The 24,880-nt window shown below is 44.1% G+C and overlaps 1 protein-coding gene across 1 annotated transcript; it reads right to left on the reverse strand.

The window, feature by feature from the left end:
- Positions 1 to 982: 982 nt before the first annotated feature.
- LOC137374823 (lactosylceramide 4-alpha-galactosyltransferase-like) lies at positions 983 to 22,392 on the reverse strand. Its single transcript, XM_068041352.1, has 3 exons — positions 22,183 to 22,392; positions 12,132 to 12,556; positions 983 to 4,587 (listed from the first exon to the last, which is right to left on the reverse strand). The coding sequence occupies exons 2-3, from the start codon at positions 12,528 to 12,530 to the stop codon at positions 4,000 to 4,002; spliced, it is 987 nt and encodes a 328-aa protein (XP_067897453.1). The 5' UTR covers positions 12,531 to 12,556; positions 22,183 to 22,392; the 3' UTR covers positions 983 to 3,999.
- Positions 22,393 to 24,880: the final 2,488 nt, after the last annotated feature.

Below are 24,880 nucleotides of genomic sequence, written 5' to 3' on the forward strand. Positions count from 1 at the left end.
TAGCTGGTCTGATTAGTAAGTTTGCGGACGACACAAAGGTTGGTGGGGTTGCGGACAGTGATGAGGATTGTCAGAGGATACAGCAGGATATAGATTGGTTGGAGACTTGGGCAGAGAAATGGCAGATGGAGTTTAATCCGGACAAATGTGAGGTAATGCATTTTGGAAGGTCTAATGCAGGTGGGAGGTATACAGTAAATGGCAGAACCCTTAGGAGTATTGACAGGCAGAGAGATCTGGGCGTACAGGTCCACAGGTCACTGAAAGTGGCAACGCAGGTGGATAAGGTAGTCAAGAAGGCATACGACATGCTTGCCTTCATCGGTCGGGGCAGAGAGTATAAAAATTGGCAAGTCATGTTGCAGCTGTACAGAACCTTAGTTAGGCCACACTTAGAATATTGCGTGCAATTCTGGTCACCACACTACCAGAAGGACGTGGAGGCTTTGGAGAGGGTACAGAGGAGGTTTACCAGGATGTTGCCTGGTCTGGAGGGCATTAGCTATGAGGAGAGGTTGGAAAAACTCGGATTGTTTTCACTGGAACGACGGAGGTGGAGGGGCGACATGATAGAGGTTTACAAAGTTATGAGCGGCATGGACAGAGTGGATAGTCAGAAGCTTTGTGCCAGGGTGGAAGAGTCAGTTACTAGGGGACATAGGTTTAAGGTGCGAGGGGCAAAGTTTAGAGGGAATGTGCGAGGCAAGTTTTTTACATAGAGGGTGGTGAGTGCCTGGAACTTGCTGCCAGGGGAGGTGGTGGAAGCAGATACGATAGCGACGTTTAAGAGACATCTTGACAAATACATGAATAGGAAGGGAATAGAGGGATATGGGCCCCGGAAGTGCAGAAGGTGTTAGTTTTGGCAGGCATCAAGATCGGCACAGGCTTGGAGGGCCGAATGGCCTGTTACTGTGCTGTACTGTTCTTTGTTCTTTGTTACAGCATTGAAGAAGGCCATTCAGCCCTTTGTGTCTGTGCCGGCTCTATGCAAGAGCAACTCACTTAATCCCATTCCCCCGCCTTTTCCCCATAGCCCTGCAACTTTTTTCTCTTCAGATAATTATCCAATTCCCTTTTGAAAGCCACAATTGAGCCTTCCTCCACTGCACTCTCAAGCAGTACATTCCAGATCCTAACCATTTGCTATGTAAAAAATGTCTTCCTCGTTTTGTCTTTGGTTCTTTTGCCATTCACTTTAACTGAAGTACCTCATTGCTGGAATCATTCTCATAAATCTTTCCTGCATCCTCTTTAATACTTTCACATCCTTCCTAAAGTGTGATGCCCAGAATTGCACACAATACTTCAGTTGAGGCTGAGCCAGTGTTTTATAAAGGTTCACCATAACTTCCTTTCTTTTGTACTGCATGCCTTTACCTTACGGCACAGTGGCGCAGTGGTTAGCACCGCAACCTCACAGCTCCAGCGACCCGGGTTCAATTCTGGGTACTGCCTGTGTGCAGTTTGCAAGTTCTTCCTGTGTCTGTGTGGGTTTTCGCCGGGTGCTCTGGTTTCCTCCCACAGCCAAAGACTTGCAGGTTGATAGGTAAATTGGCCATTATAAATTGCCCCTAGTATAGGTAGGTGGTAGGGGAATATAGAGACAGGTTGAGATGTGGTAGGGATATAGGGTTAGTGTAGGATTAGTATAAATGGGTGGTTGATGGTCGGCACAGACTTGGTGGGCCGAAGGGGCTGTTTCAGTGCTGTATCTCTAAATATAAAAATATAATAAAGCCCAGGATCCCGTATATCCTCTCAGCCATTTTTTCAACCTGCCCTGCTACCTTCAACAATTTGTGCACATATACCTTCAGGTCCCTCTGCTCCTGCACCCCCTTTAGAATTGTACCCTTTATTTTATGTTGCCTCTCTTGTTCTTCCTAGCAAAATGTATCACTTCACACTACTCTGCATTAAATTTCATCTGCCATGCATCCGCCCATTCCACCAGCCTACGTCCTTTTGAAATTTATCACTATCCTCCTCACATTTCATAATACTTCAAAGTTTTGTACCATCTGCAAATTTTTAAATAGTGCCCTGAACACCCCAGTCTAAGTCATTAATACAGATCAAGAAAAGCAGTGATCCTGGTACTGACCCCTGGGGAACCCCACTATATACCTCACTCCAGTCTGAAAAACAACCACTCACGACAACTGTTCTTGTCACTCAGCCAACTTGATATCCATGCTGCCACTGTCCCTTTTATTCCATGAGCTTCAACTTTTCTGACAAGTCTGTTATGTGGCATTTTATCAAATGTTTTTTGGAATTTCATGTACACCACATAAACTGCATTACCCTCATCAGCCCTTTCTGTTACCTCATCAAAAAACTCAATCAAGTAAGTTAAACACAATTTGCCTTTAACAAATTCGTGCTGGCTTTCCTTAATTAATCCACATTTGTCTAAGTGGCTGTGAATATTTTCCAGGATTATTCTTTATAAAAGCTTTCACACCACCGAGTTTAAACTGACTGGCCTGTAGATGCTGTCCTTATCCTTACTCCCCTTTTTGTACAAGGGTGTAACATTTACAATTCTCCAGTCCTTCGGCAACACCCCTGTATCTAAGGAGGATTGAAAGTTTATGGCCAGTGCCTCCACAATTTCCATCCTTACTTCCTTCAGTATCCTTGGATGCATCTGATCCAGTCCTGGTGACTTATCAACTTCAAGTACAGCCTATCTAGTACCTCCTCTTTTAAATTTATAGCCCATCCAGTATCTCAACTACCTCCTATTTCACTATGACTTTGGCAGCATTTTCTTCCATGGTAAGGACAGATGCAAAGTACTCATTTAGTACCTCAGCCATGCCCTTTGCCTTCATGTGTAAATCCCCTTTTTGGTCCCTAATCGGCCCCACTCCTCCTTTTACTACTTAAAACAGGAGGATGCCTGTGCCTCTGGAAATGTCAGCTGTGCAAAGCAAACTGCAAGGCCCTGGAGTCTCATTCATTTACCTCCGAGGATTACAAACAAATGTTACAGAATTCTCCCTCAGAAGAATAAGCAAATGGAGTAGAGTTCATGACAGGGGAGAATGAGGAGGGTCTACAAATCTGATTCACTGGTGGTTTTTTCCATCTAGTCACTACTCTTTTATATCATTATCAGGTCGATAAATTTTTGAAGTGGGTTCATTTGGCCATGTACTGAATTGCCTTTTCCTCTTCCCTGCTTTCTGATGTTCTTTTTGTACCATTGGTTTTATTGTGTATTGCACATTAAATTACATATTTTTGTCCCTGTCCAATTTGCTCATCTTCTCTCCTAAAAGCACTGCCTCATGTTGGTGAGCAGTGGTAGAGAAGCCAGTACTTTGCTCCGGTGCTGACTTTTCACATGCACGCTTAAAAAGTGAGTGTCAGCAAACAATTCAACCGAGGGGAGCATTGTAGCCAAGTCAGAACCTGCCCCCATTCAACATGTACACACACACATCTCCCAGTAAAATCATGGACAGCGAACAAGAGTATGAGTAGCTGCAAATGCTTCAGCCTTGTCTTTTGTACTGACTAGCTGGGCTCTGCCATCATTGAGGTTGGGGATGTTCCTGGAGCTTCCTCCTCCTCCTGTTAGTTGTTTAATTGTCCATTACCATCCTTGATGGGATGTGGCAGGGCTGCAGAGCTTTGATCTGATCTCTTGGTTGTGGGATCACTTAGTTCTGTCTATACCAAGCTGCTTCCAGTAAAGTCATGGAGAGTGGGCAACAGTATGAAACTTGATTACTTTGGTTCCCCACTTAGCCCAGGAGTCCTTTGGCCAATTGTAGCATTCAAACTTCCATACTATCCAAAGTTTACTTCACTGAGCATAGTGTGGGGAACAAATCTAGGACCTTTCAGATCTGTGTGACTCACTACCAAGCCCTGCAATGCAATTACTGCACTATTGAGAGAGTGATAGGTGTTTTTTTTTTCAAACAGCAGACTAGTGTGAAATAACTTGTGCAGTATACATAAACAGAAGGTTGAATTTAATCATTGCTTCATGTGAAAAGTCTTGTATGTTCTTGGACAGTATTTATGGAAAAGGTATTCCAATAGTACTCCACTCCCACCAGTCATATTATCCTGGTTCCCAGAGCTTAGAAAATTCCAGATATGTGCTCCGTACGTTTCTGAGAAAGTGGCTCTGATATTCTCCAGTGTCCAATGTTCAAAGTATTTTTCCCACTCATTGTATGGAATTGGATAGAAAAACTTTGAAGGCAGGTAGGAAATGTTATTGCACTTTGCATCAACAAATTCATCGAGGTCATCTGTTTTACACCAGCGTCTCAATACACGGCTCATTAGCAAAGGGCCTTGGTGACCCCAAATTTCACCCTGATAATCCCTGACAAAATCTATCATGCAGTCCTGTAGGAAGTTGTGGTGTTGGCTAAATCCCAGAGCTGCACCATTGGCTAGATTTTCCTCTTGGGCACAGATAAAATTAGTGAAAGTCAATGGCTTCAAGGATATGATGTCCGTGTCCAGGTAGATACCACCGTATTTCCACAGGAGAGCTAGCCTGCAGGCATCTGAGAGTACGTGAATCCAGTAGTTCTCCCAATCTGGGTCTACCTGTATGACACAGAGTTAAAGATGATCATCAAACATGATTTGTAGTGTTCCCAACATTTTCCTCTTTAATCCTCTTATTTTTAAAAATTATCTCAGGGAAGTCTGAAGCTTTTTTCCAAGCGAGTAAGTTATTTGCAACATAGGAACACTGCTGAATCATTCACTGCTCCCCAGCTTCCATTGTAGCTGCTTCTAAATTATTATTGAAGTAAACTTGCTCACCTGTTCTCTAGATGCTTCTACTGGCAGACTCGAAGTGTAAGCTTGCTTGAGTCACCTTTCACATGCCAGATGAAATGATAAGGAGGATTGGGAGATGACTTGTTCAAGTTTTCTACCAATCTCACTCTCTCACCAGTCAGTACAAGATTTGTGAAGGCAGTCTGGGTGACCTGACTCCACAGTTTTCCCTCTCACTCTAAGAAAAAGGCCTCAGTCTCTGCTTAATTCCTCCTACGAGCTCTCCTATATTCAGTGAGGAGTTTCCTATTTGAGATCATGGTCTCCTGCATTCTTGCCTCAGGAATATGGTCTCATACAAATGCAAGACAAACCCAATCTAGCCAAATACCACCCAGTCGACCTACTCTCAATCATCAGCAAAGTGATAGCATGGGTTGTTGACAATACCATCAAGTGGCACTTACTCATCAATTATCTGCTCTTTGATGCACAGTTTACGTTCCGCCAAGACCACTCAATTCCAAACCAATGTTCCCTCTAACCGCTGTTTGGCGTGCACGGCAAATTGAAAATTAACGATTTACTAGGGTAGTAAGTAATTGGCAATACTCTCAAGGCTAATTGTTGCATCACATCTGTATTCTGTGCTTTGTTGCACTATGCAGCCCCTTTAAGATTGATGCACAGCCATGCATCTTAAAGGAAACGTTGCTTATGCTCATCCTGTTCGATCCCTATGTGTCACATTCCTGATTGCTGGGCAGCCACGCCCCCACGCATCGATCCAGACCTCATTAGAGACTTGGTCCAAACATGGACAGAAGAGCAGAATTGCAGGGTGAGGTGAGAGTGACTGTCCTGGTCTTCAATGCAGCATTTGACCAAGTCTACCACCAAGGACCTCTAGCAAGACTAAAGACGATGGGAATCAGGGGGAAATTATCCACAGGCTGGGATCATACTTAGTACAAATTAAAATGGTTGTGGTTGTTTGGGGCCAATCAGCTCAACCCCAAGACATCCCTGCAGGAGTTCCTCGGGGTGGTATCCTAGGCCCAATAATCTTCAGCTGCTTCATTAATGGCCTTCCTTCCAACAAAAGGCCAGAAGCAAGGATTGTCATTGATGATTGCAGTGTTCAGTTCTTTTCACGACACCTCAGATACAAAAGCAGTCTATGTCCACATGCAGCATGACCTGGGCAGCATTCAGACTTGGGCCGATAAGTGGCAAGTAACATTCGCGCCTCACAAGTGCCAGGCAATGACAATCTCCAACAAGAGAGAATCGAACCATCTCCTCTTAACATTCAACAGTAATACCATCACCAAATCCACCACCATCAACATTCTGGGGGCCACCATTGACCAGAAACTTATCTAGACCAGCCACATAAGTACTGTGACTACAAGAGTGGGTGAGAGGCTGGGAATTCTGCGGCAAGTGACTCACCTGCTGACTCCCCAAAGCCTGTCTACCATCTACAAGGCACAAGGCAGGAATGTGATGGAATACTCTCCACTTACCTAGAAGAGTGCAGCTCCAACAGCACTCAGGAAAACTCACTCCCTAACAGCACTGTGGGTGTACTTTTTAAAAATTTGTTCTTGGGTTGTAAACATCCAAGCAAGGCCAGCATTTATTGCCCATCCCTAGTTGCCCTTGAGCAGGTGGTGGTGAGCCACCTTCTTGAACCGCAGCCCATGTGGTGTAGGTACACCCAAGGCTGTAATGAGCCAAGTGGCCCTGGTGGAATCCAAACTGAGCATCAGTGAACAGCTTATTGCTGAGTAAGTGCCACTTGATAGCACTGTTGCTGACACCTTCCATCACTTTGCTGATGATTGAGAATAGACTGATGGGGCACTAATTGCTCAGATTGGATTTGTCCAGCTTTTTGTGGACAGGACATAACTGGGCATTTTCCATATTGTCAGGTAGATGCCAATGTTATAGCTGTACTGGAGCAGCTTGGCTAGGGCTATGGCTAGTGCTGGAGCACAAGTCTTCAGTATCTGAGCCTGGATGTTGTCAGGGCCCATAGGCTTTTCTTTATCCAGCGCCTTCAGCGTCGAGTGAACCAAATTGTCTGACGACTGGCTTCTGTGTTGGTGAGGGCCTCAGGAGGAGGCCTACACAACATGGACTGCAGTGGTTCAAGATGGTCTCACCCCCATCTTCTCAAGGGCAATTAGGATGTACAATAAATACTGGCTTGCCAGCAATGTCCAAATTCCATGAATGAATCAAAAATATTTTCTCTTCATTATGGAGAGGTTTTGGATTGTACTAGTGAAAAGGGACTATTATTAAGAACCAATGTTAACAGCTCTGTTAATAGCCCAACTGAAGTGTTGATGTTTCAATATTGGGTTTTCTGTTCTTCCATATCCTACTGTTTTTGTTGTATATTGTTGATATATCAATTCATACTTTTGAAAATTAACAGTTCAGTTTTAAGGCTGCATTACTCTCTTTGCTTTATTAATGTCTGGTTAGTTTATCTCCCTTTATTTTTGGGATCATGTTTAGAATTTTAGCATTACATTGCATTAATTGTACAGTCATAGAGCTGCTGAGGTTGCTCATTAATGTTGGCTTGTTTCAAAACAATATAAACTTCTATGGTTTATGGACAGGACTTTGGGGAGTGAGCAGGGCATTGGGATTAGTTTTGGTTTGGTCTAGCAGGGAGCTGGCACAGACAGGATGGGCCAAATGTGCTCCTGCTCGGTAAACGTTTATGGTTCTATGATTCTATGGCTGAGTATTTCCCCAGAACTGCTTCCACTCAACCACTGTAACTTCACCGGACTTGCAGCAGAAACCCTGTTTAAGCCTTGGCTTCCAGCTCTCTTGTACAAATGCAGTAAAGTGGCACATACCCATAACATATAATACATGGTATGACACTGCTGTTTTTATAAAACTGTAACCAATTTACCATGAATAATATAGATGCAGTTAAGAAGAAGCTAGTAAGTACATGAGGGAGGAATGAATAGAGGATACGATGATAAGGTGAAATGAGGTAAATAGCCTCAGTTAGAAACTAATGTGGAGCATAATTTTTAAAAATTCTTTGATGGGATGTGGTTCTGAACTGCTCTTGAGAAGATTGTGGTGAGCCGCCTTCTTGAATCGCTGCAGTCCATTGACTTTTCTGTAGTGGTTTGGTACAACTGATTGGCTTGCTAAACCATTTCAGAGGGTAGTTAAGAGACCAATTGGGCTGAATGGTCTGTTCCTGTGCTGTAACTGCCATGCCATTCAATGGTTAATGGCATGGGGCATCAAATTCTTTATCTAATACATAACATAATACTGCTGTCTTCATTAAAGTAACCATGATCAATCCCACAGAGATCCATTTGTATTCAATGACTATTTTCTAGACACATTCGCTAAAGAACAGAATACCAACCGAAGATCCATTTGTTGTGTTACACTTAATATCTTAGAGGAGTTAGAAGCCAATCTATGCAGATTGAAGGATAACAAATACTGAAAACAGAGACATTTTGTCTTGCACTCATCAGGACAATTCACAATACCAATGCAAAGGAAGCAACAAATTTATAGGATATGAGAAGAGAGTGCAGATTGGTTGGCAAGTGGACTCTGATTGGTAGAGGCATTGCCATGGAGAATGCACCAGTTTATGGTGACTGACAGTTAACTGCCAAGCTTTGTTTGAAATTTAAACCAGCCAGCTTGACTCTGATTGGTCAAGGCATTGTCATGAAGAATGAACCAGCAAATGGCTGTTACTTATTTTGTTTAGCTGAAACAGGTGCAATGTGTGTACATGTTCTTTCTGTCTGCAAAGAACAGGGCCCTGTGTATTAATATATGTAGCTTCCAGTATGCAGAAATGTGCCACATTGCGAGCCCAACTGACAATCCTAAACTGGTTGTCCACATAATTCTTAGCACGCTGAGGATTATTTAGCAAATGTTGTCCAATCATGGAATCACATCTAATGTTGGACACTGTGTTTTGAGCTTTGTAAGCACGGGCTGGTTTGGTACAGTACCTTGCCCGTTGTGAACAGCAGAAGGGACGTGTTGTTTGATACGATCCACCAGTCTTTGGGACATGCGGCCTATATACCTCGCATCACACTGTCATTGAAATTCATATATCACATTACTCATTTGTGTGATAGGCAGAATGCCCTTTTGGCTTGACAGCAGCATCCGGTTAGTGGCAAACACCACATATGTTGCTAGTGCAACCTGTTGCTCAAATTCTTGGGATACATTACCCTTCCAGAGTAATCTGAGATAGACTAGGCACTTTTCAGGGCTGAAAATGATGACCTTAGGCCCGTGCATAAGCTTGCGCGATATACAGCAAGAGATGATCTGATCAGGGTTGCCATTGTTACGCAGAATGCCTTTGTTGGGTTCCACACAAATGACTCCCGAAGTACCTTCTCAACCCGTCCTGCCACCCTCAACAACCCATGCACACATACCCCCAGATCTGTCTGTTCACGCATACCCTCTAGAATTGTGCCCTTTATTTTATATTGTCTCTCATCACTCTTCCCAACAAAATGTACCACCCCCCACTTCTCTGCATTAAACTTCATCTGCTAACTTCATCTGTCCGTCCACTCCACCAGCCTGCCCATGTCTTTTTGAAGTCCATCATTATGCTCCTCACAATTGAGTAGAGGTCAGTTCACAAAACTACAACAGCACCACCCTTATCAGCAGGTTTGATGACAATGGTAGGGTTGGACCTGAGAGAATGGAGTGCTGCAAATTCAGAAGGAGATAGGTTAGAGTGAGTAGGGGAGCAAGAAAATTGAGACTGCTGAGTTCACGCTGGCAGTTCTCAATGAAAAGATATAGAGAGGATAGGAGGCCTGGGAAAGAGCTCCAGGTGGAAGCAGAATTCTGAAGATGGGAGTGCAGGTGGAAAACTCCTGGCCAAAGAAGTGGGCGCGAAAGTGAAAGCGATGGAAGAAGAGCTCAGTGTCGTGTTGAGCTTGAAATTCATTGAGATGGGGTATAAGAAGGTGAAGCTGAGGCCTTTGCCGAGGACTGATCATTCAGGGTCAGATAGCAGAAGGCCAGCGGGATTGTAAAAACACAATAAGGGGTGAGATTGGAAGAAGGGATAGTGTCAATGGAAAATGAAGGGGAAAAAGGATCTGGAGGGCGTTGGTATCCAAGAACTGTTGAAATTCGTGATCCTTGGCACCTGAAAGGAAAAACATTTTTTTGTTAAAACGCAGATGAGGCAAAGGATGAAATGGAACTGTGGACCAGGACAGCTTTGAGATAGAGTGCTGTTGAAGAGAGAGGTTGAGTGTGCATATGGCGGTGCATGTCATTGAGCACGAATCTCACAATCTACAAGAGCAGCGGTTCAAGGAACACTGAATATCTTGGATATACCTGTAATCATGGGTGGATCTGAAGCACGAAGGGTGGAATTTCAGTTGGCATCCACATGGAATAAGTCAGAGTTGGAGACAATTGCTGAGGAAAGAGATGTGGCTGCGAAAGTGAGTTTTGGTAGTTACCTGATAATTGGTAGATAATTTTGGTAGATTCCCATTTACACCTCCTCTAGACCCATCTTTTGTTTCTTTACTTGTCCCATTACCATCTCCTCTTGCCTTGCACCATCATTCCTTTTGCCATCTAATCTCTCCTGCCTTCCACCCCACAGACCTTCCCTTTTGTGCTTCTTCCCACCCCCTACCCTCCTTCCCTGCCTCTGTATGTGCATAAATTGTATTAAATGTCTAACTTTTTCCAGTTCTGATGAAAGGTCATCGACCTTTCTTTAACGCAGTTTTCCTTTCCATAGATACTGCCAGACCTTCTGAGTATTTCCAGCATTTCAATTTTAATGATAGCGCATTAATTAAGTTAGTGAATGACATAAAGTTATATGGAATAATTCGTGACCTAGAAGAGGGGGAGAAAATCACAACTGTATTTGGATAGACATGGGCTCATGACTGGCAAATGTCCTTCCATGTGGACAGGTATTATTTATGCACATTTGCCAGCAGAACAGTGACTACACTTCAGAATAATCATTCATTGGAGGATGTGAAGAGGCGTAATGTATAAATTTTTTTCAGTGAAAAGTAAATTTAAAACAGATATTAGGAAGAACTTAGAGAATGTGAAGTATTTGTAACAACATACAGGGAAGAGCAGTGAATGCAAAGTGGGTAATTTAATTCCAGGCCAGGATGTAAATAGAAGATTCAGGTGCACATTGTCCATGAGATTCTGATCACTTGGTTGGAAAATTATGGGCAACCCAAACCCAAAACTGGCATATGGGCATCCTGTGGGAGTACACTCAGGTTAAATTAACCCAAAAGAGATGGGGGACATTCAAAATGCAGTTGGCTGCTATAATCAATGCGGGATACCAGAGGATGAATTTAAGCTTTCCAACAGGGCGTGGGGACCATTTTCACCAGGAGACTTCTTCTGCCCTGGAGATGTGCCCATGACCTCAACATATTGATTGCCCTGGGGTCATTTGCATGCTCGAGGCCTCCACTGGAGAGTCTTGACAGAATCTGTAGTGGTAGACGACAGGTAGGCTGCTGATGCCTGTCAGGAGGTTTGAGTGTCAGGGGACCCATATGATGGTGAAAAGTAAAAAATAAACATCCAAAACTTCTTCCTGTCACCTGGAGAAACACAGAACAGCCCCTTGCTGCTGGCACCAGCATCTTCACTCCTTCACTGACCTTTGATCACTGGACATCAGGGATTAACAGGTGCCCCCCCCCCACCCCACCACAGCCCCCTGCATCCAGTATTCAATCAGGGAAAACTGTGGTAAACATGTTGGAGTCCATGTTTTCTTCATTTTAATCTCATTGCTTTGCACCTTCCCAAATATAGGTGGGTGCATTTTAGGTTCGTAGGCACACCCTCTGGAATAGGACTGATGAAAGGTTGGGGTGAGGTGCAGCTTGTTTCAAACCTATGTAATCAACATCAGGATCTTCAATAGAGCACAAGGTCATTCTTCATCCTTGGATTTTCTTCAACTATTATAACCAAAAAAAAGCCTCTTTACTCAGTTCAAGATTAACTACAAGAAATGCTGGAACCACTCAGCAGGTCTGGCAGCATCTGTGAAAAGAGAAGCAGAGTTAACGTTTCGGGTCAGTTACCCTTCTTCCGAAGAACGTTAACTCTGCTTCTCTTTTCACAGATGCTGCCGGACCTGCTGAGTGGTTCCAGCATTTCTTGTTTTTATTTCAGATTTCCAGCATCCGCAGTATTTTGCTTTTATATTAATCAAGATTAACTACAGCTGTGTACAGTTTGATCTCTGAGCTGAAAACAGCTGAGTAATTCCTTACCTGATGATACCAATCATTCAAAGGGGTGTTTTCGAAGAGTGTTTTGAGGTTCAAGGGTAATAGGATGATGTTTTTCATTGATAAAAGAGGTTGTAAGGTCATGTATTGATCTGGATAGTCTGATAAATTCCCTTTGAAACCTATCATGAAATAATAAATGGGTTTCTCAGGATTCGCACGAGCTGCTGACTCCACAGAGCAAACAGCCAATGGCGAGGGTGCCACTTCATTGGTGGTATCTATAAACATGAGCCCGGGTGTTATGTCTGGGCTGGGGTAATCAGCATCAGATTTACTCATCATTTGTTGAAAGCGGATGATGAACTTTAGTTGTCTGTAGAGGATAACACAAGCAAATAGAAACAGGGTGACCAGGTATAGTCTCTTCTGGTGTTTCATGTCTTCGGATTCTTCCTCAGTGATTGCTGTGAAACAAAATGACAAAGTGCTGCTTTACTACAAACTTTTTAAAAAACATAATTGGATTAAACTCATAGAAAGAATGTCTGGACTAATTGAAGGCCCTTTGGTCCACGGGTCTCACTCTTTCCAGCCAATGTGTTATTATGCCCTCGACTTACTTCACCTGTTGCACTGCCTGTAAAGAGGCCTCAAACACCCAGAGGAAGCCTGTGAACTGCTAAATGGAATGAATTGCAAACAGAGTGATGACTTTACAAACAGGAGGGCTTCATATTCCTGGAGCTTTGGGATCAGTTCTGGGGCAGGAGGGACCTGTACAAAATGGACGGGTTGCACCAGAACTGGACAGAGCCCAATGCCCCCACAGGGAGGATAAACAGCACTGTCGGGGAGGGTTTAAACTAATTTGGCAGGGGGAGGAGAACCAGGATGAAGCATCAGAGATGAGATGCAAGGTGCATGGAAGACTGGGAAAGACAAACAGTATTAGAATAAAGAGTAGTCCAGAAAGAGGACGAATCAGAGAATGGAGAAATACAAAGCAGATTGAAGTGAATTTGGAGTGCATATGCATAAATGCAGAGATTGTGATAAATAAGTTTGGTGAGCTACAGGTACAAGTTACAACATAGGGTTATGATATAGTAGTTGATAATGGAAACATACTCAAACTAGGGCAGGAATTTCTTTCTTTTCTTTTTCTTTTGGGCCTCCTTATCTCGAGAGACAATGGATACGCGCCTGGAGGTGGTCAGTGGTTTGTGAAGCAGCGCCTGGAGTGGCTATAAAGGCCAATTCTGGAGTGACAGGCTCTTCCACAGGTGCTGCAGAGAAATTTGTTTGTTGGGGCTGTTGCACAGTTGGCTCTCCCCTTGCGCCTCTGTCTTTTTTTCCTGCCAACTACTAAGTCTCTTCGACTCGCCACAATTTAGCCCTGTCTTTATGGCTGCCCGCCAGCTCTGGCGAATGCTGGCAACTGACTCCCACGACTTGTGATCAATGTCACACGATTTCATGTCGCGTTTGCAGACGTCTTTATAACGGAGACATGGACGGCCGGTGGGTCTGATACCAGTGGCGAGCTCGCTGTACAATGTGTCTTTGGGGATCCTGCCATCTACCATGCGGCTCACATGGCCAAGCCATCTCAAGCGCCGCTGACTCAGTAGTGTGTATAAGCTGGGGATGTTGGCCGCTTCAAGGACTTCTGTGTTGGAGATATAGTCCTGCCACCTGATGCCAAGTACGCTCCGAAGGCAGCGAAGATGGAATGAATTGAGACGTCGCTCTTGGCTGGCATACGTTGTCTTAACATCTCTGGCTACAATGTATTAATGAGGATTAGGGAAGGAAAAGGAGGGGAAGCAGTGGTGAGTGACAGTATTGATCAAAGATACTCTAACAATCCTGGTAAGGGATGATGTATGTGAGGATTCAAAGACTAACTGAAACTATTAAGAGGTAAGGAGCAGAATTGGAGTTATTAGGCTGCTGGGTGTATAGTATAGACCATCAAATGGTGGAAAGGTGTTGGTGGAGCAAATCTGCAAGCACATTTTTGTATGGTGTAAAAACGATACTGTAGTTATAATGAGGGACTTCAACTATTCTAATGTAGCTTGGGGTAGTAACCATGTAAAGGGCACAGAGGGGGAGGAATTCCTGAAACGTGTACAAGAGAACTTTCTTGATCAGTACAGATCCAGCCCAATGAGAAAGGAAGCAGTATTGGATCTAGTTATGGAAAATGAAGTGGGGCAAGTGGAGCATGTTTCAGTCGGGGAAAATTTGGGAAACAGCGATCAGAATATCATCTGACTTAGAGTAATTATGCATAGGGACAAGAAACCATCAAAAGCAAAGATACTAAATTGGAAGAGGGCTAAGTTAAGTGAGTTGAATAGGGATCTGGTCCAGTAAATGAGCAATAGGACGCCTTCAAAGAAGAGATAGTTCAGTTGCACACTAGACACATTCATGTGAGGGGGAAAGGAAGGTCTTCCAAAGCTAAAGCTCACTCGATGCCTAAAGATATACAGATTCAAATTAAACAGAAAAATGAGACTTATGACAGAAATGTCAGATTCATAATACAGTAGAAAATTAATCAGGACTCTAAAAGTGCAGAGGAGAACTGAAAAACGAATTAATAAGGGCAAAGAGAATGTATGGAAAAAGATAAGCAGGTAACATAAAAGGGAAAACTAAAGTATTTTGTAAACAAATCAATGGTTAAAGGGTAATCAAAGCAAGGGTGGTGGGGCCTAGGGACCAAAAGGATAATCATTATGGGGAGGCAGAAGGTACAGTTGACCTACTAAATTAATACCCTGTATCTGTCTTCACTGGAGAGGAGGATGCTGCAATGTAACTGCAATGGAGGAGGAAGCAACAATACTGGATTCAATAAAAATAGGTAAAGAGGAAGCACGAGGTTGGCAGCACTCAAAGTAGAAAAATCACCCAGGTCGGATATGATACATCCTAGGTTGCTGAGGGAAATAAAGATGGAATCTTCCAATCCTCCTTGGATATGGGATGATGCCAGTGGACTGGAGATGCCAATGTTGCACCCTGTTTAAAAAAAGGAAGAGAGATAATGCTGGTGCTGGGGTAACGTTTAGAGACAATGGACTGATTTTCCTGGGCCTGAAGGCGGAGGTGGGAGAGATGGGGGCCGGGAAATAGGGCGATCCATGTCAGGATGGCTCCCTGATGCATTCCCACCCCTGGGGAACTTTCCCAGGGTGGTCTGGGAGGCATATTGGATTCCTCACCACAGAGGCATGCAGCCAATTAACATAGTTAAGGTTCCAATTAGGGACGATTTGGGATTTGCTGACACTTTGCTGGTGGGTGCGTGCCCCACCCCCCACACCCCCGGCTGTGTGCTGATGTCACCAGCTCAATGGAGATGACCTCCCTGCAGCAGGTTGGGGGGGGGTGCCATCGTAGCCAGATGCTACATCCTCCAGTGACGGGGCTGCAGGCATAAAAGGCCACACCCGCGGCCCAAATGATGCCGCTGGAAGGGTTTCCCTCCGCTCCGAGGGGTCTACTGGCTTTGCCCCTCTGAATTCTCCATTTACATCTATGCTTGCGAGGGCGCTTCCATGTTAAGGTGCCCTTGCGGTCCCTGACTGTCCTCAGCAGCGCCCACCTCTCCTGCTGGGGCGGTTGAGGCTCCAGAGCTGCCAACCTCTCTGATTGGACGGGCAGTATCTGGAGCCCACCCGCTGTTCTTAACAGGATGTTGAGCACGGAGGTGGAGGAGGAGGCCATCGCCAGGAAGACTGCACGCTGCTCGTGCTGCCGGCAATTGTGGGCTCAGGACCCTCACTTGATCCCATCGTCACGCTCCCAAAGCCCATGGGAAAATCCAGCCCAATAACTCAGCACAACATTAATTATTACTTGGAAAACAAGGGTTCATAAATGGCAGCCAGCATGGATTTGTCAATGGCAAGTTGTGTCTGCCAAACTTGGTTAAGTTCTTTGACGAAGTAACAGAGAAGGTTCTGAGGGTAGTGCAGTTGACACTGTGCATATGGACTTCCAAAAGGCATTGGGTAAAGTACCACGTAATCGATTTGTTAGGAAAATTGAAGCTCATGGGATAAAAGGGGCAATGACAACGTGGATATGTAGGATAAATGAGGAGAGGCATTGGCATGGTATCTGAGCAGCCAAGTGAGCCAACCAAGGACTGTCTGCTGAGCTGAGCCTGAGCTCCCAGCATCACAGATCCTGGTATCTTCCTAAATCAATTGTTAAAAATAAAACCAAATCATACTTGAGCATCTTATTAAAAAATAAATTAAATGGTGCAATTTTAAAGGGGGTGCAGGAGCAGAGACCTGGGGCTTCTTTCAAGGTGGCAGGACAAGTAGATAGGCTGTTAAAAAAGCATATGGGATCCTTGACTTTATAAATGTAGACATAGAGTACAAAGCAAGGAAGTTATACTAAACATTTATAATTCACTTGTGAAGACCTCAGCTGGAGATTTGTATCCAATTCTGGGCACCGCACATTAGGAAGGATGTCAAGGCCTTGGAGAGGTGCAGAGGTGATTTTCTAGAATGGTACCAGGGCTAAGGGACTTTAGTTCTGCAAAGAGACTAGAAAAGCTGAGATTGTTCTGCTTAGAGAAAAGAAGGTTAAGGGGAAATTTAATGGAGACATGCAAAATTATGAGGAGTTTTGATAGAGTATACAGGGAGAAACTGTTTCCACTGACAGGAGGATTGGGGACACAGATTTAAGGTGAATAACAAAGTCTAGAGAGGGGATGAGATGCAGTGAGTTGTTATGATCTGGAATGCGCTGCTTGAAAGGGTGGTGGATGCAAATTCAGTAGTAACTTTCAAAAGGGAAGTAGGTTAATTCTTGTAGGGGAAAGTTGTAGAGCAATGAGGAAAGAACGGGGGAACCCTGATCTGTAGGGTTATTATAAATGGTTGGTTGTTGGTCGGCACAGACTCGGTGGGGCGAAGGGCCTGTTTCAGTGCTGTATCTCTAAATAAATAAATAAATAAGTGCAATAATTGGATTGCTCCACCAAATATCTGAAGCAGTTACAATGGGCCAAATGGCCTCCTTCTTTGCTGTTTGATTCTATGATTCCAATACTCTACTTCAAGAAGGCGTTGCCCATTGCACCAGCTGTTAATCGCCTATTCTAAGAAGCATTAAATTGCATCCTCTGTCCTCTCGAGATGAAAATCAATACACATCTAACCCTCAGGCACCCATCTTCAATAGATATTTACCAAGCTCTCTTTAAAAGTGTCAATTTGCCCCAAATCAATGAGCTCCCCCTGTGATAAGGAACTATTTCTCAATCTCTAACCTTGTTTGACACCAGTGAATTTTGTAATTGTGTCTGTTGGACCTTTGCTCATTAGCTGAACAAAGTAGCTTGTTTATTTCAACTTCATTTATATATTTCAATCATTTAAAAGACATGTCTCCCTTCAGTTTTCCCTTCATCAATAGATTTAAGCTTGATTATTTGCCCCTTCATAACTTAGACTACAAAAGCTTGGAATCCTCCTGGCCACCCTGATCTGAACCTTTTCTATTGCATCTACATCCTTTTTGAGGTCAGGTGATGAAAGCTTTATATTCTAGAGCTGGCCTCACCCTTAATCAGTGCAGTGACAGAATAAGTTCTTCGAACTTGTAATCCAATGTTCTCCAGATGCTCATCAGTACCTAGTTGCCTTATCAATAGACCTCTGCACATGGCCAGCTACACGCACAGTATCTTTGCTGTTCCCTGCCATGACATCTGCACACTGACCAGCTAGTCTCACAGAAGAATCAACGATAATGATCACTCCCAAGTCATTTTCCATTTCAGCCTTTGCCAGCAAAGGTTTACTTTTATGTTCCCACATTTATAACCATCTTCTCTTTTATATATTCGGTCCAAGTGTCACCTAAAACAATCAAACTCCTTTCTACTTGTCATCTACTCACATGGCTTCATGGCATCAGTCAAAGCTAAAATGCAATCACCTTTTTCTTTATCAGTCACAGATATTTGGGAAGAACTGAGGTCCCAGAATAGATCCCTGTGGAAGTTTGTTACTTTCTCAGATAAACCATAGTCACAAACTCAGGCAGTAATTAACAGTTTAACACAGATACTACCCATATTAGAGACTGGACAGCAAAGCGCACGACTCTTTCTCTTGCAGCTTTTGGGTCCTCAAGTTTTCACTTTCTCTGCTGCACAGTAGCAAGGACAGGACTCATTTTATCTCTGGCTCCTTTTCCCAAACAGGGCATTTTTCATTTACCACCACCTCTTAGTTAAATTCTTGACAAGCAAAAACGAGTGGGGGGAATGGGACTAATTGGATTCCTCTTTCAAAGTGCCGGCATCGGCACAATGGGCCAAATGGCCTCCTTCCATGTTATAAGATGCTATGGCGCTATCATCACTGTCATCACTTCGCTCTCATGCCGAAATGCATATAAAAATTTTAGGTCTATTTAAGATCTAAATAAACAAGCTCAAAAGATACATGCAAGGTCAAAGGGCCACTAGAAAAGAGCCTACATATCAACACAATATTGGCCAGACTGTTAGAACACTGTAAGATTATTAGGTTGCTAAAAGTTACTAACCAGCATACTAATTGTTAAAATCTAGCTATTATAAACTCACAAATGACTTGTTATCATAAACTAACATTTAGCTTTATTAGAACCCTTCTTTGTAGTATGATAAAGTGGAAAAACTTAGGAAATAGGTCACAGTATAGACAAGATGTCAAGGCAGAGGGATTCTGGGAGATTATGTTAAGTTTTAAAATGCTTACTTGCAGCAGAAGTGTGAGACTGTAAGAACAGGCAGTGAAAACAGCTTCTGCGTCGATTTGTCTCGTAGAGAGATAAGACATTCTCAAAAAGTAAAAGCATTGAGATAAAGTAGTCAACACAAAGACCCCTTTGTGTACTAATTGCGCAAATCCGAAAGGTCAGCAACCATCACAAAACGATCCTTGGTTGGTTAAGAAAGGCATCCTTTAATACAAGACTAATCACTGATTGGGAGAGGGGAGGGTTAACTGGAAAGCTGCCAGGAAATGTGTCCTGTCCTTGCTACTGTGCAGCAGAGAAACTACAAGAACAAGAGAGAGAGAGAAAGTGAAAACTTGAGGACCCAAAAGCTGCAAGAGAAGGAGTCGTGCGCTCTGCTGTCCAGTCTATAATACGGGTAGTATCTGAGTTAGACTGTTAATTACTGCCTGAGTTTGTGACTATGGTTTATCTGAGAACTTAACAAACTTGTCCTTACCTTTATCTCAATAAAGTTGATTCACAACAAGCTGTTGTGCTGCCAAGTCTGTTCCCACCATAGAAGGTGGTATAAAACACCCCTGTCTTATTAAATCTTACAACACATAAGAACATAAGAAATATAAGCAGGAGTAGGCCATTCGGCCCCTCTAGCCTGCCTGCCATTTAATAAGATCATGGCTGATCTGCCCCAAACCTCAACTCCTCTTTCGTGACAGCTCTTCATAGCCCTCAACTCCCCAATATTTCAAAAATCTATCCACCTCCTCTTAAAATATTTTCAGTGATCTAGCCTCCACAACTTTCTGGGGTAGAGAATTCCACACATTCACTCCCCTCTGGGAGAAGAAATTCCTTCGCATCTCAGTTTTAAATGAGTGTCCCCTAGTTTAAGATTCCCCCACTAGTGGAAAGATCTTCTCAACATCTACCCTGTCAAGCCCCCTCAGAATCTTGTATGTTTCAATAAGATCACCCCTCATTCTTCTAAACTCTAATGAACAAAGGCCTAACCTGTTTAGCCATTCTTGATAAGTCAACCCCTTCATCCCAGGAATCAGCCTCGTGAATCTCTTTTGGACTGCCTCCAATGCCAGTATATCCTTTCTTAAATATGGGGACCATATACAGACAATATATTCATTTCCATGGGCATTCCAAGTGGTTAGGAAAGTTCCACCTGATGGCAGTCCTTAATTTGAAGCAATCTATCCCCAGTGTTGCTCTATTACTAGCAGGCTAGCAGGTCAAAACTGTGCAAGCAGCCAAACAAACTTAATCTTTAGACCTAGTAACAGAGTTGCCTCCCTCCCTCGGCTGATCGTTTATTGATTGCTTTTACCTCAGATGCTGTACAAGGACCAATTTTAATCTAAACTTCCCATTGGGAAACTGAAGGGTTTGGGTGCAATGCTGGCTTTACAACCTGCCCAACATTACTTTTCACTGATGTCAACAGAAAGCAATATTGCACAGGGCATAAAAGCAGCATTCCAGCTGACTCCATGGGTTCCCACCCAACGAATTAGGTTAAAATTACCCCTCACTCTGAATATAACCCATGTTGTATCTAAGGTGCAGCATCTGGAAGGTACTACACAGGCTGCTCACACATAGTGTCAGCTCCACTGTAATGTGATTGCACAGGTATCTGGACCTTCTGGTATCTCACCTAAATACCCATTCCTGTGTGTGAGCTGAGACAGTAAGCATCTGTCTCTCCATTGTGGGTAAGAACCTAGTCATCAGGTGCGAGGCGCTCACGTTGTTGCTGTACGTGGCGCAGGTCTGGCCCATACCCCACTCCTGCGCTGTGGCGGTCACCCGAGCCATTTTCCGCTTCATCTGGGGATCTAAAATGGACCGGTCTGGAGGGACACGATGTTCAAATCTCTGGATAAGGGCGGGAAAAATGTAACCAACGTTGCCCTCATCCTGATGACTACCTTCCTGTGCGGCTGCATCAAGCTGTGTGTAGACCTCCAGTACTCAAACTCCAAGTGTCACTACGTGCTGAGGTTCTATCTGTACCTGGTGTTGTGAAGGATGGGCCTGGTCACATTGCTGCGGAACGCTCCATCCAGTTGGACTGTGCCGTACCACCTATCCTTCATGGAGCAGTTTCTGCGGAAAAAGACCTTTGACCACCGATATGTCAGGCAGTGGTCTGCACGGAATGTCCTCAAGGCCCTACGGGAAAAGGAGACGGTGGATCCTGTCGGATGGTTCCCTGAGCAGACCGTCAAAGTCATTTGGCGGAATGCCTCATCACCAGAACTTTCAAACAAGCACCAAGATGTAGCTTGGCTGGTGGTGAGAAGAGCCCTCCCCGTCAGATCCTTCCTGCACGCCCGAAGTCTCCCCCCCTCCACACAATGCCTTTGCAGTGGCTGTGGTGGGGAAGAGACGGTCGCCCACCTCCTCCTGGAATGTGTCTTTGCAAAGCAGGTGTGGAAAGAGATGCAGTGGTTTTTGTCGAGGTTCATCCCAAGCAGCTCTGTAACACAGGAGTCTGTGCTCTACGGCTGTTCCCAGGGACGCACACCGAGACAAACATCAACTGCTGCTGGAGGACCATCAATTCGGTGAAAGACGCCCTTTGGTCTGCCTGAAACTTGCTGGTCTTCCAGTGCAAAGAGTTGTCCACGACCGAATGTTGCAGACTGGCACATTCCAAGGTCCAGGACTACGTGCTGAGGGACGCACTAAAGCTTGGGGCAGCCACAGCAAAGGCTCAATGGGGAAAGACCACTGTGTAAGGTCCCCCCACCAAGCTGAACTGAGGGACTGGACCCATGGGAAACCCCTCAGGCTGTATACACCAAATATGGGTTTACTGTAAAATGTACATGGCAGGTAAAATGGAATGGAAGGGTTGCAGGCAACTCACTCCAGTATTGAAGAAAACTGATTTCCTTTGCACTTTTTGGAATGTCAACTTGCTGCTGTTTTGAACTGTTTTGTAATGTATTTTTTTTTACAGATTTTTATGAATAAAGTATATTTTTGGGGGAAAAAAGTTACCAGGAAAAGCATCACAACTGAGCTTAATCCTCTCACCCAATATGGTGCTGGCAGGAGTGATCAGGAGTGGGAACCCTCCCTGATTTATCCCCTCCCTAGCTCAGCAACACTGAAGATAATTGTACTACCCCAATTATACCCAAGCCAAAATTAACTAAGAGCACTGATGAAAGATCACCCCATAGACATTCTGGCCTGTATGTCTTCAATCAGCAACTATCTGGAGAAGCCCTCAGATGAGCTCATAATAACTGAACTATAAAGCAAACTCAGAAATGAATGATCTTCATACCTTCACTGTCTCTTGAGAACTGCTGTCAATTCCTCTGAGGTTCACGTGCTTGGAGAGTCAGTGTGGTTGAAGTTGATGTCTTGAAGAAATTAGATTGTTTCCATTTCCCAAATGATATATTCCTCAAGAAAGACCAACTACGATTGAATTTAATTGAAATGACAACCAGAGAGAAAGCACTGAAAAATGTTCAAGCCTGTGTATCTATGTCTGGTTTCATACTGAATGATCCAGCTGGAATAGGGTCAAGTTTCAAGGGTGCATGTCCTATCGCACGCTCTCTAAGTTGACTGGAGTCCAATTATATGTCAAAAACAATTGCTATGATTTTAACAGTGAGCATATAGGAGGGAGAAATCATCACAGTAATTAACAGCACTCATATTTTCCCTCAGTATTGTAAAGTTTAAGTCATTAAAACATTTGTTAAAACTATTAAGGATTACCATAAAATGATCATTGTTTTTTAATCATGTTTGCTTAAATACAGCCTGTCAATTATTAGCCTTCACTCTCATAACACAAGGTTTTCTGCCTTGCCCAGGGTCTGTAAAATAGAAATGTAAAAGTTAAAAGATAGCCAATATGTAGTAGATTATAATCCTAGCCCCTTTTTGGAGCTATCCCAGATCAGCCGTACTTCTCAGATGATCATTCTCACTTCAGGTTGAGAAAGACAGATCCAAAAGTCACTTGAATGGGTGTGAAGGATTGATCTAACTCTCTCCAAAGGAATCAGCTTCAAATATTACCATCCTCCAGATAGCCTTCTTAACAAGTTTCATCCAGATTACAATAACCCGGATAGAATGATGGTCTGGGCCCAGGAGAGGGTGTGCTACCTGTGCCGGTTGGGGTGTGAGGTGGACTTGAAGTTGGGTAGAAAGGAGGCTGTGCTTGTTGCAAGGAGTAGGGGGCGCGAGGGTTGTTGGGAGTTTTGTCCCTGGCTCGTAGGGGATTTTATCCCTGGGTTATTGGGGATTGTTCTTGGGATATTGGGTTTTTGAATCCCTGGGTCACTGGGGGTTTCACCCCTGGCTAATTCGGGATTTTATCCCTGGGTTATTGGGGATTTTAACCCCGGGTTATTGGAGATTAATTCCTGGGTTATAAAGGCTTTGTCCATGGGTTATTAGGGTTTTATCCCAGGTTATTGGGGGTTTTATCCCTGGGCTATTGGGGACTATTCCTTGGGTCATTTGGGGATTAATCCCTGGATTATTGGAGTTTTATCGCTGGATTATTGGAGTTTTATCTCTGGATGATTGCAGGGTTTTTCCCTGGGTTATTGGGGTTACTGAGAGGCCTGGCCCCCAAACACCGTGGCATGCAAGCTGGAACGTAAGGACCGTGCGTCCTGTCCTTACCGACGACTTTCTGCAGGTCAATGATGCACACAAGACAGCTATGATTGGCAAAGAACTCACAAGGCTCAATGTGGACATTGCTGTGCTGCAAGAAACTCGGCTCACTCAAAGTGAATCCCTTAAAGAGAAACACTACATCTTCTTCTGACAGGGGAAAGCCCAAGAGGCAACTCGTGAACATAGAGTGGGTTTCGCAGTAAAAAAACACACTGCTTGTGATGATTGAACCCCCCACACAGAAGGCTCAGAGAGACCTCTTACTCTTTGCTTGTCAACAAGCGCGGGCCAAGTTAAACTCATGTGTATCTCTGCCCAGACACTCACCTACACCCCAGATGTCAAGGATCAGTTCTATGAGATACTTGGTGTTGCCATCAGCAGAATTTCCAGCACCGAGGGACTGTACCTTTTAGGTGACTTCAACACAAGGGTGGGTATCAACTACACAGCTTGGCCAATGTGCATAGGGCACCAGGGGATTGGCAATATGAAAAGAAATAAACAGAGGTTGACAGAGCTATACTGTCATCATGGACTCTGTGTGATGAACACTACTTCCAGGTCAAGCCATGCCACAAGGTGTCTTGGCAACATCCGAGATCACACCATTGCACCAGCTAGACCTTATCATTACCAGATGTACCACCCTTAACAGTGCCCCCATCACTTGCAGCTATCGCAGTGCTGACTGTGACACTGACCACTCCCTGGTGCGTAGCAAGGTCAGGCTTCAGCCAAGGAAGCTATACCACTCCAAGACGAAAGTTCGTCCTTGGATCAACACTTGCCGAACCACTGACCCAGAAAGGACCCAAGGGTTCCCAAACATCCTCGATCAGCACTTTTTGGACAACAGTGCCCAAGGCCTGAGTGCGGTGTCAAAATGGGATCATCTGTGCGCCACCATCTATAACTCTGCACTAATTATGTATGGGAAAAGAAACTGGAGGAATGCTGACTGGTTCGAAGCTTTATTGAACTGAAATGGAGCCAGTTACTGCAACGAAGAGGAGAGCCCTCATGAACTACAAGCAAGTCCCCAGCAAACAAAATCTGGATGCTCTCAGAGCTGCCAGAATCAAGTCTCCACAGAATGCTCAGCACTGCGCCAATCAATACTGGTCAAAACTCTACAACCGCATACAAGCTGCTGCTGGATCCAGGAATGCTAGAGGGATGTATGAAGCAACAGCCCAGCAGTAATTAAATCAGGGGTGATCATCACTTAACCTAGCAAGTAGGTAGAAAGGTGGGTCGAACATTACCTCAAACTCTACACAATGGAGAACGCTGTTACTGAAATAGTTCTCAGCACCATTCCAGACTTTCCT

Source organism: Heterodontus francisci, chromosome 11 (assembly GCF_036365525.1).
Source record: "Heterodontus francisci isolate sHetFra1 chromosome 11, sHetFra1.hap1, whole genome shotgun sequence".
Taxonomy (NCBI): domain Eukaryota; kingdom Metazoa; phylum Chordata; class Chondrichthyes; order Heterodontiformes; family Heterodontidae; genus Heterodontus; species Heterodontus francisci.